This window comes from Danio rerio, chromosome 15, assembly GCF_049306965.1.
Source record: "Danio rerio strain Tuebingen ecotype United States chromosome 15, GRCz12tu, whole genome shotgun sequence".
In the NCBI taxonomy this organism is placed as follows: Eukaryota; Metazoa; Chordata; class Actinopteri; order Cypriniformes; family Danionidae; genus Danio; species Danio rerio.
This window is the reverse complement of record NC_133190.1, coordinates 51,517,501-51,532,500: the sequence shown is the minus strand read 5'-3', so window position 1 is coordinate 51,532,500 and position 15,000 is coordinate 51,517,501. Positions and strand designations below refer to the sequence as shown.

The following is a 15,000-nucleotide window of genomic DNA, read 5'->3' as shown; positions in this document are numbered from 1 at the left end:
TATTAGGCCTGTTTCAAACAAAAGACGGTAAACGCGCGTTCACATGCTGACAGTCGGCAGGTGCGTGTGTGTGTGCGTGTACGCGTGTGTGCGTGCGTGTACGCGTGTGTGCGTGCGTGTGTGTGCGTGACTCAGAAATAAGAAGCTGTCATCTATTTTAAAGTTAACGTTACACTTATGTGGCCAAGTTACTTAATCAGTGTTTATCGGTTAACTACACATTACAGATGCCTGCGGATTATTGATCTGACACGTAGCCTATTGATTATTGATTATTGATTACTGATGTTAATGAAGCAGGTGTGCTGTAGGTAGATGTAGATCATACTGTGCAGTGTAGGGTTTATTTGACGGTCACTGCACTCGTGTGCAAGTAAAGCTGCTGGTGCAGGAGATTCTAAAGTGTGTGTGTGTGTGTGTGTGTGTATGTGTGTGTGTATGAGTGTTTATTCCTGAATGCTGGAGTGGCACTGCTGAATTAAACACAACCTGCGTTTAGGATACACACACTACTGTGAATTAAACCCACAAACTTGTTTGATAAATAGTTGTGTGTGTGTGTGTGTGTGTGTGTGTGTGTGTTTGTATGTGCGTGTGTGTGTGTGTTGAGCAAATGTGTTGTGTTAATGTGTGTTGTATATGTGTTTCTTGAGTATATGTCTGGGTGTATGTGTTTGTGTTGCGCAGAAGTGTGTGTTATGTATGTATCTGTGTTTGTGTCGTGCATATGTGTGTCATGTTTTTGTGTCGTGTGTGTATATATGTGTTTGTGTTATGTATGTTTGTTGTGCATGTGTTTATGTCATGTATGTGTGTGTGTTGTGTATATGTGTGTGTGGTGAATGTGTTTGTGTTTATATGTGTGTCGAGTATTTGTCTGCATGTATGCATGTGTGTTGTGCATATGTGTGTGTCATGTATTTATGTGTGTTGTGTTTGTGTTGTGTGCATACGTGTGGGTCCTGTGTGTGTGTGTGTTGTGCATATGTGTGTGTCATGATTGCGTGTGTGTTGTGTGTGTGTGTGTTGTGCATATGTGCATGTTGTGTGTGTGTGTGTGTGTTTGTTGTGCTGTGCATATGTGTGTGTCATGTATTTGTGAGTGTTGTGCATATGTGTGTGTCGTGTGTGTTGTGCATATGTGTGTATCGTATTTGTGTGTGTGTGTGTGTGTGTGTTGTGCATATGTGTGTGTCATGTATGTGTGTGTTGTGCATATGTGTAAGTCATATGTATGTGTGTTGTGCATGTGTTTGTGATGTGTGTGTATATGTGCGTGTCATGTAGGTTTGTGGGTGTGTATTGTACATGTCTGCATGTATGTGTTTGGGTTGTGTATATCTGTTTGTCATGTATGTGTGTCACATGTTCGTGTCGTGTGTGTGTGTGTGTGTTGTGCAAATGTGTGTGCCATATATGCGTGTGTGTGTGTTTTGAGAATATGTCTGCGTGTATGGGTTTGGGTTGTGTATATGTGTGTGTGTCATGTATGTGTGTGTTGTGCATATGTTTGTCTTGTGTTATGTATATGTGTTTGTGTAGTGTGTCTAATGTGTGTGTGTTGTGCATAAAGTATATGTGTGTCATGTGTTTGTGTCGTGTATATGTGTGTGTTGTGTGTCTGTCATGTTTATGTGTGTTGTCCATTTGTGTGTGTCATGAATTTGTGTAAGTATGTGTTGTGCATATGTGTGTGTTTGTGTAATGTATATGTGTCGAGTTTGTGTGCATGTGTGCCATATATCATTGTGTGTTGTGTATATGTGTGTGTCATATGTGTTTGTGTGCCTTATATTATTGTGTGTTGTGTATATGTGTGTGTGTATATGTGTTTGGGTTCTGTATATGTTTGTGTGTTGTCAGTTGTGCACAGTATATTTGTGTGTCATGTATGCGTGTGAGTTGTTTATACATGTGTGTTATGTATATATATGTGTGTGTGTGTGTGTGTGTGTGTGTGTGTGTTTAGACGTGCATACAGGATTAAGAAGGGGAATTGGAGGAGCTGTGGCTCTAATATGTGTGTGTGTGTGTGTGTGTGTGTGTGTGTGTGTGTGTGTGTGTGTGTGTGTGTGTGTGGATTAGAGGAAAGAAATGAATCATATTTTAAGTCCTGAGTCTCTGAGCTTGTCTGCACTCACACACCATATGCTCATCTGTGCAGATTACACACACACACACACACACACACACGCACACACACACACACACACACACACACACACACACACACACACACTTCTATTTTTTTTTTTTTTTTACATGTCTTTCAACACATGATGGACAAATGCAGTTTAATCAGTGTGTGTGTGTGTGTGTGTGTGTTTGTGTATGTGTGTGTGTTCATTATATATTCCTTTTCATTGGGCAATTTAGACAGATATCCACCAGCTCAGTGTTAATCTCAGCATGTTTATGAGGTTTTTATTTCTGTTTTTCTGATTTGGTTTTCTAACATTGGCACTAAACAAAGAGACTCAACTATGAATCCAACACGACTCTCTCACACACATACACACACACACTCACACACACTCCAGTGTTTATGGAAAGAACGCTTCTTTTATAATTCATGACAAGTCTCAAATCTACAAGTCTTCTAAATGCAAACACAATGAAACAGCAGGACGTCACAAACCAAGACAGAGTTATATTACATCAGAGAATCGACAATACATGATTGTAGAAACAGACACGAACAGCAAGAGTCTATAAAAGCTCTGTTAGCAAAACCCCTGAGATCGACAAAGAAAACCGCTGATCGTTGGCAGAATCTAAACATTAATAAAGAGAGAGAGAGAGAGAGAGAGAGAGAGAGACTGTTGGTTGAGTAATTCCTCGAAACACACGATTGTGTTCAAGTAAAGTTCGATATTTACAGAGTGAAAGCTGAGCGTGGCGGTTCACAACTGCAGAAGAAACAACAGATGCTCTCATTTAGTTACAACATTATTTAAGGAAATATGAACGCAAACTGCGCTAGATGCCAGTGTTAGTGGAATCCCAGCATGCTTTGCTCACGTTCACGTTCGTTCTTCAGTATCAAAAGCAGCACACACATGAATGGAGTCTGGAAATATTGAGCCCGATCTCACAAGAACTAACGTAACAATTGTATTCATCGTCAGAAAAATGTTGTAATTTGTATGAAAATGTACGATTTTTAAAAATAGGCGTGTCCCCCAAACTCCGCCCCTAAACCTACCCTTAATTGGTCGATAAGCAAATTGTACTAAAATATTTAAATTTGAATCGTACAAATTAATATGAATTAGCCACTAAATCAAAAACATTATGAATTGCCGTGAGATTGTGTTGAAAGATCACCTATGCTAAAACAGTACGACTGATTGTCCTTCACATGCTCAGGTTTACCATTTCTGCTCTATTATCCTGTACGAATCGGTTTATATCGCTATCGTCTTCCAGCTACGCTTCATTTATAAATAATTAAGACGTACTGACGGTCACTTTGACCTCTGTCTGTAGATATTCTGCTTCAGCTGCGCATAATTTTGGGTTCTTATATCCTTCGATACACCAAGTAATGCTCATACTTATTGTAACAATCAGATCACCTCGTCGGAAAAAAGAATGTGTTGTGGAGTGCATCATATACACAACTTTGTTTTTAAATGTAATGTCAATTTATAATTGAATATAAGGGTTCTTTATTGCTACGGTGAAATTTAAAGGAACATAAACCCCAGAAATGAATATTCTGCTATTTATTCCTCACCTTTATGTCAGTTTAAACCCATACAAAACCTTAGTTCATCTTCAAACACAAATTAAGATGTTTTAGATGAAATCCTGGAGCTCTCTGATCCTCCTTAGACATTGAGAAGAAAGCCCAGAAATTAACCTAAAGCATCATGAAAACTGTGCATGTGTCATCAATTGTAATTTTATGAAGCTACAAAGATATTGTGCGCAAAAAAACATTTTTTTTGCATGCAAAAGTATTCATGTGTTTTAGTGTGGAGTTTGCATGTTCTCCCCGTGTTGGTGTGGGTTTCCTCTGGGTGCTCCGGTTTCCCCCACAGTCCAAACACATGCGCTATAGGGGAATTGGGTAAGCTGAAATATCCTTAGCATATGTGTGTGTGAATGGAAGTGTATGGGTGTTTTCCATTGATGGGTTGCAGCTGGAAGGGCATCCACTGAGTAAAACATATGCTGGATAAGTTAGCGGTTCATTACGCTGTGGCAAGCCCAGATTAATGAAGGGACTAAGAAAATAAATGAATGAATGAATGAAAGTATTCACATTGATCTACTAAAGACGCATGTTTTTGGGTCCCTCTGAGCTCTGAATGTTTCGAGACCCCTGCTGTCTACAGAGGATCAAATAGCTCTTACATTACATCTCAAATATTGTCATGTGTTGGTTGAAGATGAACAAAAGCAATGGTTTGGATCAACATGATGAGGTTGAGTAATTAATTCTTGGGTTCTTATCTCTTTAAAGAGCAGATGATATGTTTATTTTTTAATGATCTCATTGGTAGTTTGTAGCATAGCTATCCTCCAGTGTAGACAGTCTACAAATTTGTTCATCAAGAAAGTGCATTATGAATAAACAATCTCCCAAAAACAGCAGTCAATGCTAAATTGCTTTAATAACTCATTATAAATTAGAATCTTTTGTCTGCTACTGATCTACATCAACATAATCAAAGTTGCTCATTTGCATAATCCCCGCCTACTCGCCAAATACAAACACTTTGAAATGGACGTTTTGTTCATTTCCGACACAGAAAGACCAAACAGACGGTCAGCTGACCAATCAGAACAGAGTTGACTTGTGGAAGGGGGAGGGGCTTGCAGACATTAAGCCTTAAATTGATATTAAATGATTAACGCACTTTTTTCCGGATCTTACATTTAAACCTTTTAAAATACCACATGATTTGGGGTCTCATTTATAAACGTGGCGTATGCAGAAAACGAAAGTGGAGACAAGAGAGTGATTTATTACAAAATCTAAGTGGACAGGGCAATGTGTGCAGTTGTAAGCACTCTGAAAATAATGTTGCTGCATGTTCAGCCTACTTATTTAAAGTGAGCTAAAATTGCACATTTTAGGGTCAACTTAACTGTTTGATGTTCAGTCAACTTAAAATTGTACAAAACAAAACGTATGTTAATCTAAGTTGAAGAGATTGTGTTGAACCCAGCGTTTTTATTAAACAGTGTTGAGTAAACATATTAACCTTAAATATTGACTTAACGGATCCACTTTAAATCATCATATGTGAGCCATAATCATGTATTCTGCCGTAAGGGTGTTACGGTGGCGCAGTGGGTAGCATGATTGCCTCACAGCAAAAAGATCTCTGGTTCAAGTCCCGGCTGGGTCAGTTGGTGTTTCTGTGTGGAGTTTGCATGTTCTCTCCGTGTTGGCATGGGTTTCCTCCGGGTGCTCTGGTTTCCCCCACAGCCCAAACACATGCGCTATAGGGGGAACTGATCAACTACACTGGCCGTAGTGTATGAGTGTGAATGCAGGAGTGTATGGGTGTTTGGGTTGCGGCTGGAAGAGCATCCGCTGTGTAAAACATATGCTGGATGAGTTGACGGTTCATTCTGCTGTGGCGACCTCTGATTAATAAAGGGACTAAGCTGAAAAGAGAATGAATATTCTGCCGTACACTTAAATAATGAGCAGTAACTTTGTTTTTTGTTTAATCAATTGTTTGGATCCCAGTATTTTTCACATGTATGTTGACTATTAATAAGCAAGCTTTTATAAATGAGACTCCGGCTCTTTAACTGCACAAAAAGTTCTTTAGTTTCTGAAACAAATAAGTTACTTAAACCCCGCCTTTTTATCTCAAGCCCCGCCTACAGCACCTGGAACTTCCAGAAATTCTGGTTCTTGTGATCCAGATAGTCTGTGCTGTTAAAGTTCAGTCAAAGAGCTTAGAATCACTAAGAGGCGACAGTCAACAGAATGTTCTATGGGAACAGCAGCGCCCAGTAACAGCTCCAGATTCCGCCGTTTTGGAGTAAAAGTGGTCGGCTGTCCATTGGCTCTTTTTGCTGTCGCGATGGCGAGCAGCTGCTTTGTTTTTTGTTTATTTATTTAAAAAGTGCATTAAAGCTGAGATACAACCTGAAAGACGACAATACAACACTCACCATCACAATCATCAGCACTTTTAATCGTTTATTTTACAGACTTATAATATGCTGTCGTTCTATTGGAGTTTTCATTCCAAAAATAGCCGCCGCGCCATCTAGTGGCTGTTTCCCAAACTGCACTAGAGTGTCGCCTCTTGGTGATTTCATGCCCTTTTTGCTCAGTTTCCAGGCTGAGGTCTGGTCTTTATAATCTGATTAAGCCTCAAATCGTTTGAAAAACAGTCATGAGCAAATTTCTAGAAGCTCAGTGTTTTCTTTTAGAATACCACATGACCTGGGGTCTTATTTATAAACATGGCGTATGCAAAATAAAACCAGAGGTGCAAATAAGCGTACTCCACTTAACAGGCAAAAGTTTGATTTTATTAAAAACAAACTGAACAGGAGCATGTGCGCAGCTGTGAGTAGACTCCAAGGAAACTATTTTAACTTTAAATGTTGACTTAACAACTTTAATCATCATATATGACCATAAAGTCATAATAATTAAAAATAAATTAAACATATTCAGCTGTACGTTCACTATTAATAAGGTTTCTATGCAAGGTTTATAAATGAGACCCCCACTCTTTAACTGCACAGAAAGTTCTGTAGTTTCTAAACGAATGCGTTTCTTAAACTCCGCCTTTTTTATCTGAAGCTCCGCCTACAGCACCTGGAACTTCCAGGAATTCTGGTCCTTGTAGTCCAGACAGTCTGGGGCGTTGAAGTTCAGTTTCCAGGCTGACGTCTGGTCTTTATAATCTAAGCAGTCGACGGCGCCGAAGCCCAGTGATGCGGCGGTGTAACCCTGAGATGAAAGCGAGGCCGGCGATTGGCTGAGGGCTCCGCTCATTGGGCTGAGAGCGCCCCCGCTGGCTGATAGCTGCGGGTGCATTGGGGACAGGTACGAGCTGCAGTCCAGGCCTGTAAAGTAGGATGAGGAGGCGGCGTAGCTCTGCCCATAGGCCGGCGCTTGGCTGTAGGTCATAGGATAGCTGGAGCGCTGCAGGCAGGCGGTGCTGGGGGCGGACAGCGGGTCGGGCAGTGGAGAAATGGAGGCCGGGCTCCAGATAGATACGGTGGCGCTGCTGGAGCTGGGGGTGATGGCGGTGCCAGGCGGGGGTGGTGGGGGGCTGTAGGGGCCACTGGTGCTGGCGCTGGGCTCACTGGCACTGGAGTCACGAGCCGGAGAAGACTTCTTCTTGGGTGGTCTGGGTTTGGTCTGACCGCTGGTCTGCTGCTGCTGCTGCTGACGGCATTTGGCACGACGGTTCTTAAACCAGACCTAAAACAGACGGACAGGAGATCAGATTGAATTTGCAGTACTGTAATGTGTCAGATAATCAGTGAGACACAATGAAACCATGTATCCACTAAACGCTTGATTCTGATTGGTCAAATGTCCACTCAGTGTAATTTTATTCTGATTGGTCAAATGTCCACTCAGTGTAATTTTATTCTGATTGGTCAAATGTCTATTCAGTAAGCGAATGAAACAATGAATCTATTCGATGCTTGATTCTGATTGGTCAAATGTCCATTGAGTGTAACTTCATTCTGATTGGTCAAATGTCCATTCAGTGTTACCAAATGAAATATCTTATCTATTCGGTGCTTAAATCTGATTGGTCAAATGTCCATTCAGTGTAACAGAATGAAACAATGTATCCATTCAGTGCTTAAATCTGATTGGTCAAATGTCCATTCAGTGTAACCGAATGAAACAATGTATCCATTCGATGCTTGATTGTGATTGGTTGAACTTAAAGTGTTAGTTACTTTTTAAGCAAGGTAATTACAGCTGCATATCACTCCGCTGAATGATATTGTGAGTTATTTCACAGCTATAACAGTCACAAATCACATCAGAACACGACAGGAGGAGGAGATATGGAGGACATTAGTGCTACACACAGGAGACGCTTGAGGAGGATACACACCTGACTAACACACTCTCAAGTACATCTCAACAGTGGATTTAGCAGTGGAGAGGAGCAATAATCACCAGGATGGAGAATTATTGGAGAATAATGTGCTCTGCTTTACGTCATTATTACTACATCACATGTGTATTATTCTCTAATAATTTATTAGCCATCATCAGTTCTATTTAATTGATCAGACAAAATGTGATTGAGTGTAAAATATTAATTATGTTATCTTAAATATGTAAAATGGCGTGTTTTTGAAGTATAGTAGCAAAGAATACACATTTCAGATGTTGGTTAATGAGTGTTTTAAACAAACTTTGATATTGTAAGTCCTGTAATGACAGAAAATAGTTCTTTATCTAAATATGACGGGTTTTGGATGTAAAAATGATCGTTACATTGGGAAAGGAATAATAATGTTTGATTAATACAGTTATCCAGGACACATTCTAATGCATGGACTGTACAAAATATCTGTAATGATCAGTCTCTTCAGTATAGTGTGTGTTTTGTGTTTATTTGCAGTGGTGAATTGCATTATGGGATGTTGATCTCTGCTCTGTCCACTTCTGATGATGAACATTTAACTCTACAGTTTAACAAAGAGACTTTTATTGACATTTTAGTGGTTTTAAATAATATAATAAATAATATCTAGAGAAGTAAGTGTGTAGAATAGCAGTAAATGTGCTGCAGTTTATTACAAGGTTTCTGTAGTGTAATATGTAACACCAACACACACAATATACAGCACTGCACACTATTACACATCACAATAAAAAAAGACTTGGCCTCACCTGGACTCTAGACTCGGGCAGGTTGATCTTGAGAGCCACTTCTTCCCTCATGAATATGTCCGGGTATCGGGTTTTGGAGAACAGCGCCTCCAGCACGTCCAACTGCGCACGCGTGAAGGTGGTTCTTTCGCGCCGCTGTTTCCGTGGAGTGTCTGAAAAACAGACGAATAATTCATCATTTCTGGGTTGTTTTAACGCATATTTGCGTCCAATATGGTGTACAAATTGGGCCAAAATTGTGTACTCTTGACAACAATTTTTTTGCATTGCTGAGCAAGATTATTAACTTATTATCTTTATTATTATTATTATATTATTATTATTATTATTATCATTATCATTATTATTATTATTAAATCTTTTTATTATTGTTATCGAAAGCTATTACGTTTGTATAATATTATAAACATTAAATTGAGTTTAGCACTTTGATTTATTTCGTTAAAGGAATCGAGTTAGAAGTCAAAATAATAAATATTGAAATGAGCACCAAAATGTAAGCTTTAATATAGATATTTTCAATAAATTCTCGAAAATGACAGCCTAATGCAAATATTTAACAGAGAAACATGAAAACCGAAATGTGCGATTAAATGAACATTTTTAATTGCGCATTTCAAATTATTTAGTGATTAATTTCGTAAAAAGCTTGTTCGATTGGAAGTTTCAAGAGAAATATCTATCTATCTATCTATCTATCTATCTATCTATCTATCTATCTATCTATCTATCTATCTATCATCTTAATTACATTTATATTACACCTTTTAAGATGTTTTCCCCTTGTATTTGTCAAAGCAACATATTTTATTATATGAATGTGACTAAACAGCTGCATTATAACTGCATGTCTCAACCTGATTTTTTTAAATGCAAATTAAACTTTATATATTTGAATGAATATCTGAATAATTTAAGGAATTATGCGTAATATTCGCATTATTTAATCTAAACAGCAGAACTAATCAATGATGTGTGATTATAATTGTTTCGCATCTCTGAAATCATCAATCCATTAGACCTTTTACGAAATTAATCACTTCATAATTAGAAATGCGCTATTAACATGTTCATTCAATCGCACGCTTCAGTTTTTATATCTCTATATATTAAATATTTGCACTAAGCTGTCATTGAAATTCTCAATATTACTTGTCACATTTTGATGCTCATTTCAATGTTTATTTTTTAACTTAAAATCAATTGTTTAAACGAAATACTTAAGTGCCAAACCCAATATAATGTGTTTAATTTACAAACTTTTCGATTAAAATCATTAAAGAAATTAGAGGTAATAATCGAGCTGCGCAATGCAAAATGTTTTTATTGTCAAAAGCGCGCGCACACACACACACACGCGCGCGCACAAATGCTGGGTTGTTTAATCTGAACGGCTGATCAAATATGACAAAACTATTTGCTTAAAATTATAACTTAAATCAAATTGAAATTAATAAAGCATTGGGTTTGTTCATTATTTGATCAAAATTTTGGTTAAACAACCCAGCTTTTAAAAAAAGATAACTCATAATATGTATAAAACATTTATATTGGAAATATAAAATTCACACAACACAGTAATGAGAATTGTTTCTTTATTTTCTTCTAGATCTTAAACGAATAAAACAAAATACCGCATCTTTACAGTTCTGCGCACACTCTTAAAAATGCTGGGCTGTTTTAACTCAATGATGGGTCAATTAGTGACAACCAAAAGTTGGGTTAAAGCTTGTAAATACATTTAAATTAAATACACTGTTTTAACTGAACGGTAGTTTTTTTTAAGCTTGACCCAACATTAGGTTAAAACAGCGTTTAAAAACGGATAACTCGTAACACATATAAAACATTTAAATTAGAAGTAAATAAATCACTCAACACAAATATGAGAAATGTAATTGCATTAAAAACTAATAAAACAACATACATCATCATTACAGTTCAGCACACACTCTGATCAATGTTTTTACTCAATGTTGCATCAGAGATGGACGAACTTGGTTCATAACTTGGTTCATAACTTGGTTCATAACTTGGTTACATTTTAATTTTAATTTAAATTACACATTTGAACTCAAAGATTGGGTTTTTGACTCAAAATTGGGTCATAAGAGTCCATATTTTAGACTGCACAATCCTTTAAACCCTCATTAATATAATAATATCAAACACATCAGCAGTGAACACTCTAAGAAATGCTGGGTTATTTAAAGACACATCAGGTAAAATATTAACAAATCTAACATTGTGTTAAATATAGTCCTAAAAATAGTTTAATTAAAGTAACCCAGGCAAGTGGTTTAGTCCGTATTACACAGAGAATTGGGTTTAAATAACCCAGCATGTTTTAGAGTGAACGGAGAGGTAAAAGAATACTTACTAGGGTAACCGACGGCGGAGTGCAGGAGATCCATCCCGGTACCGGACAGAGTCAACCCGTTAACGGAGTAATGAGGCTGTTTCATGTAGGACATCATGACTAAACTCTCTCTCTCTCTCTTTCTCTCTCCTCCTCTCTCTCTCTTTCTGTGTGTTTCTGTCTCTGATGGACTTTTTCTATCAGTCAGCAGCGTGTAGACGAGCTCGAGTGTGTGTATGTGTTGATCGTGTGTGTGTGTGAGCTCATCAGCGGTCTGTTAGTGTGTCCGGTGCTGCGGCTGAGCGCTCGGTGCGCGTGTCTCGGTCTCCCGGTGACAGTGAGATGAATGAGGAGGAGGAGGCGGCTAATTACAGACCGACAAGACCTCAATAAACCCCTCCTTCATCTCTCTCTCTCTCTCTCTCTCTCTCTCTCTCTCTTTCTCTCTCTCTCACACACACACGCGCGCGCGCACGTCACACTCTCTTTTATCTTAAATTTTAAAATCTCTAAAATTTTATTTTGTTATGGCAAATATTATATGCGCTTAAAAATGCTGGGTTATTTCAACCCAATTCTGGGTGTAATGCGGACTAAACCAACTGCTGGGTTAATTTTTTTATCTAAATTTCTTGGACCAGATTTTACCCAATGTTTGGTATGACCGAACTGAAGAACCCAGCATTCCATGTTTGACCCAATGCTGGGTTACAAAAGGCCAGTATTTTTAGACTGCAGTGTTTTTGATCTATAACAAAGCATTTAAAGTAATATATTATGGTGATTCTACAGTTGCTATGGTGACAAAACAACTTTCGTAATTGATCTGTTGTGGCGATTCTACAGTTGCTATGGTAACAAAACAACTTTCGTAATTGATCTGTTGTGGTGATTCTACAGTTGCTATGGTAACACAACAGCTACAGTAATATACCAGAAAGACCAATGTTTTTTCGGCAGCCTACAGTGTAATTTACAGTACAACACACCGTAGTTTACTCTGTACTAAAGTAGACTACATCTCTCATTGCAGTTTATTATTTCACTAAGCTGGAGCATTCATTAAAGATTTGTAAACAGGCCTACTATAATACACACACTATAGTATTTACTATAAGTTACTGTATTTTTATTGTGTAAATGCATGCATGCTTTATGTTTGTGTGCAGTCTAAAACACCGAAAAACACACTTAGAAATCAATATGAAAGTCACATATGTACAAAGAAACATGTAGCCAAAACCTTTAATCAAATGTGTAATGCTTCCTTTTATTATGCGACATCATTAATAGTAATGTACAGTGCAATACAGTGGATTTGCTGAGATTTCTGCATGTTCCTTAAGGCTTTTTATTTGGCTTATTTTGCGATTGTTTATTTGGACTTTTGAAAAAATCATTTTTAAAACAGATTATTTAAGTATGTTTATAAGAAAGCTTAAAATAATTGAGAGTCTTTCTTAATCGATTATTACTCATTCATTTGCTCATTCAATTCATGAGCTCATTGTGTCGGCTTCATTGTTTTGTATATAAGCCACTCATACAGCATGTGTTCCACTGCGTAGAATTCATACGACTTTATTTCACAGACTTGTTTAGTTCTCATTGTCAAACACAGAGACTTATTTAACCGCTAAACGAAGCAATTAAAGCTTAAAAGTCTCGTATGCATGCATAATTATCACCGATCCAATTAAAAGTATAATGTAGCCTAGATGTGTTTAATGATCATGCGGTTTAATCAATAACAGATTCCCGCGTTTGATTGCCGTTAGTTTGACAGCAGATTACAAACTCACGAAAACACATTTCATTATTTCACATCGCTGCAAAATACTGAAATAATTGGAGTGTGTGTGTGTGTGTGCGTGTGCGCGTGTGTGTGCGTGCTTGTGCGTGTGTGTGTGCGCGTCTAAAAGGGATTAAAGAAACAAAAGGACCCAGTGTTTTCCATAAATCCCACAAATATCCACATCACCATCTCTCTCTGGGCTCTTTATTATAACTCTTTACTAAAATTCACATTCATCATTTGTGTGTCGATTATATTTGTTATAGACCCCCGAGATCCTTAAAAACAATAAAAGAGGTTTCTATACTTAGATTTGAATTCCAAATATTAATAATTTTTCACTTACTAATTATGGGTTGTTTTAACCCAATGTTGGGCAAAAAACAGTTTGTTTTATTCAGAGTGTGTGATTGTAAAAAAAATAAACATTTACTTGGACTACCTATTTTAAAAAAATGCGATTACACAAATAATGTGTAAAATCGTGGGTCAAATATGCACAAACTCAACTCTCGGGTTAAATAGTGTAATTTAAATGTAATTGAAGACATTATGCAATTTTTAGTTTGTCCATATTTGACCCAACGTTGGATTAAAACATTGGTTTCCTTCTGTTTTCGATTCTGTTTAAAAGAAATAAACGAAAATCTGAAATTCACACTCTAAAAGTGCTGCGTTATTTAAACCGAGATTGGGTAAAATATGAAGTTTTTTTTTTATTAAATTCATAGCCAGTTTTATCAATATTTACTCTCTAAAAGTGCCCAGTGTTGGGCCAAACATGGGAAAACACAACTGTCATGTTTAAAAAAATGTCTTTTAAATGTAACAGAATAAATAGCGCAATTTTGGGCGGTTCACTCCGCTGTGGCGACCCCTGATTAAAAAAGGGACTAAAATAAGCCGAAGGAAAATGAATGAATGAATGCAATTTTGTATTTGTCCGTATTTGACCCACATTTGTTTTGAAATAACCTATTTTTTTGAGTATATTCGCTTAAATGTCCTTTTATGAGGATGATAATAATAATAATATTAATAATAATATTAATAATAATAGTGATAATTATAATGACAAGGATAATAATAATGATGATGATGATATATAGCCCACAGATCATTTGTGTTGTCCGTTTGTCTTCTCTGATCGCTCTTATCAGTGTGATTATATATTTTTTGAGAGTATATCATCAGATGAGGTGTGTATTTGTGTGTGTGTGTGTTGTGCAGTGTGTGTCGGTGTTATTGTGCTATGATCGTGAGGATGTAAATGAGTGTGTGTAAAGCGGATTCTGCGCTTGTTAATTGAATCGGATTTCTTCTAGTTTCAAATCCACAGAAACTCTATAAGGGGTTTATCTGCAGATATAAAGAGACACAGACAGTATAACAGCCTCTGTTCAGACCTTTCATATCTGTCATATCTCTGACACACACACACCTGAAGCGACAGGCCGCGAAGAAAACACCACAGGACATCATCATCATCATCATCATCATCATCATCATCATCATCATCATCGTTATCTTCTGGATTCGGGAGTCTCATCGCGTCTAAAGTTGGTGAGTCCAAACTTTTCATTTGGGGGCATCATTCCGAAACACACACACACACACACACACACACACACACACGCACACGCACACACAAACACACTCACACAAAAACACACTCACGCCACACATGTTCGCGGGTTCACACACACTGTTTGGGTTTGTTTTGGGTTTGTCTGTTTTATTTTTATCAAATTTAAATGAGGTTTTTAACCCAGCTGTTGGGTTTGTTCATATCTGACCCAGCGCTGAGCAGTCTTGAACTTTACATTTATTTAGTTCAAATGAACTTTTCTAGTCATCTCAACTCGCATCCTGTCTAACAAAATGGCTCAAATATTAAAATAAACTTTGTGTAACTTAAATAAGTCGAAACTTGGTTAACTTGTTAAAATAAGCTGAAACAATATAAGGATTTGTTGTCTTGACTTTTTG

The 15,000-nt window shown here is 37.4% G+C and overlaps 2 protein-coding genes across 9 annotated transcripts in view; one reads left to right on the top strand and one right to left on the bottom strand.

Moving 5' to 3' along the window:
• The window catches only part of map4k1 (mitogen-activated protein kinase kinase kinase kinase 1), a 78,739-nt gene that overhangs the window by 103 nt on the left and 63,636 nt on the right, over positions 1-15,000 (top strand). The window lies entirely within an intron of this gene.
• On the bottom strand, positions 6,147-11,534 carry otx5 (orthodenticle homolog 5). The gene is given in 3 exon segments (NM_181331.3): positions 6,147-7,414; positions 8,858-9,009; positions 11,238-11,534. Coding segments are annotated over 3 exon segments (870 nt in total). The 5' UTR covers positions 11,335-11,534; the 3' UTR covers positions 6,147-6,793.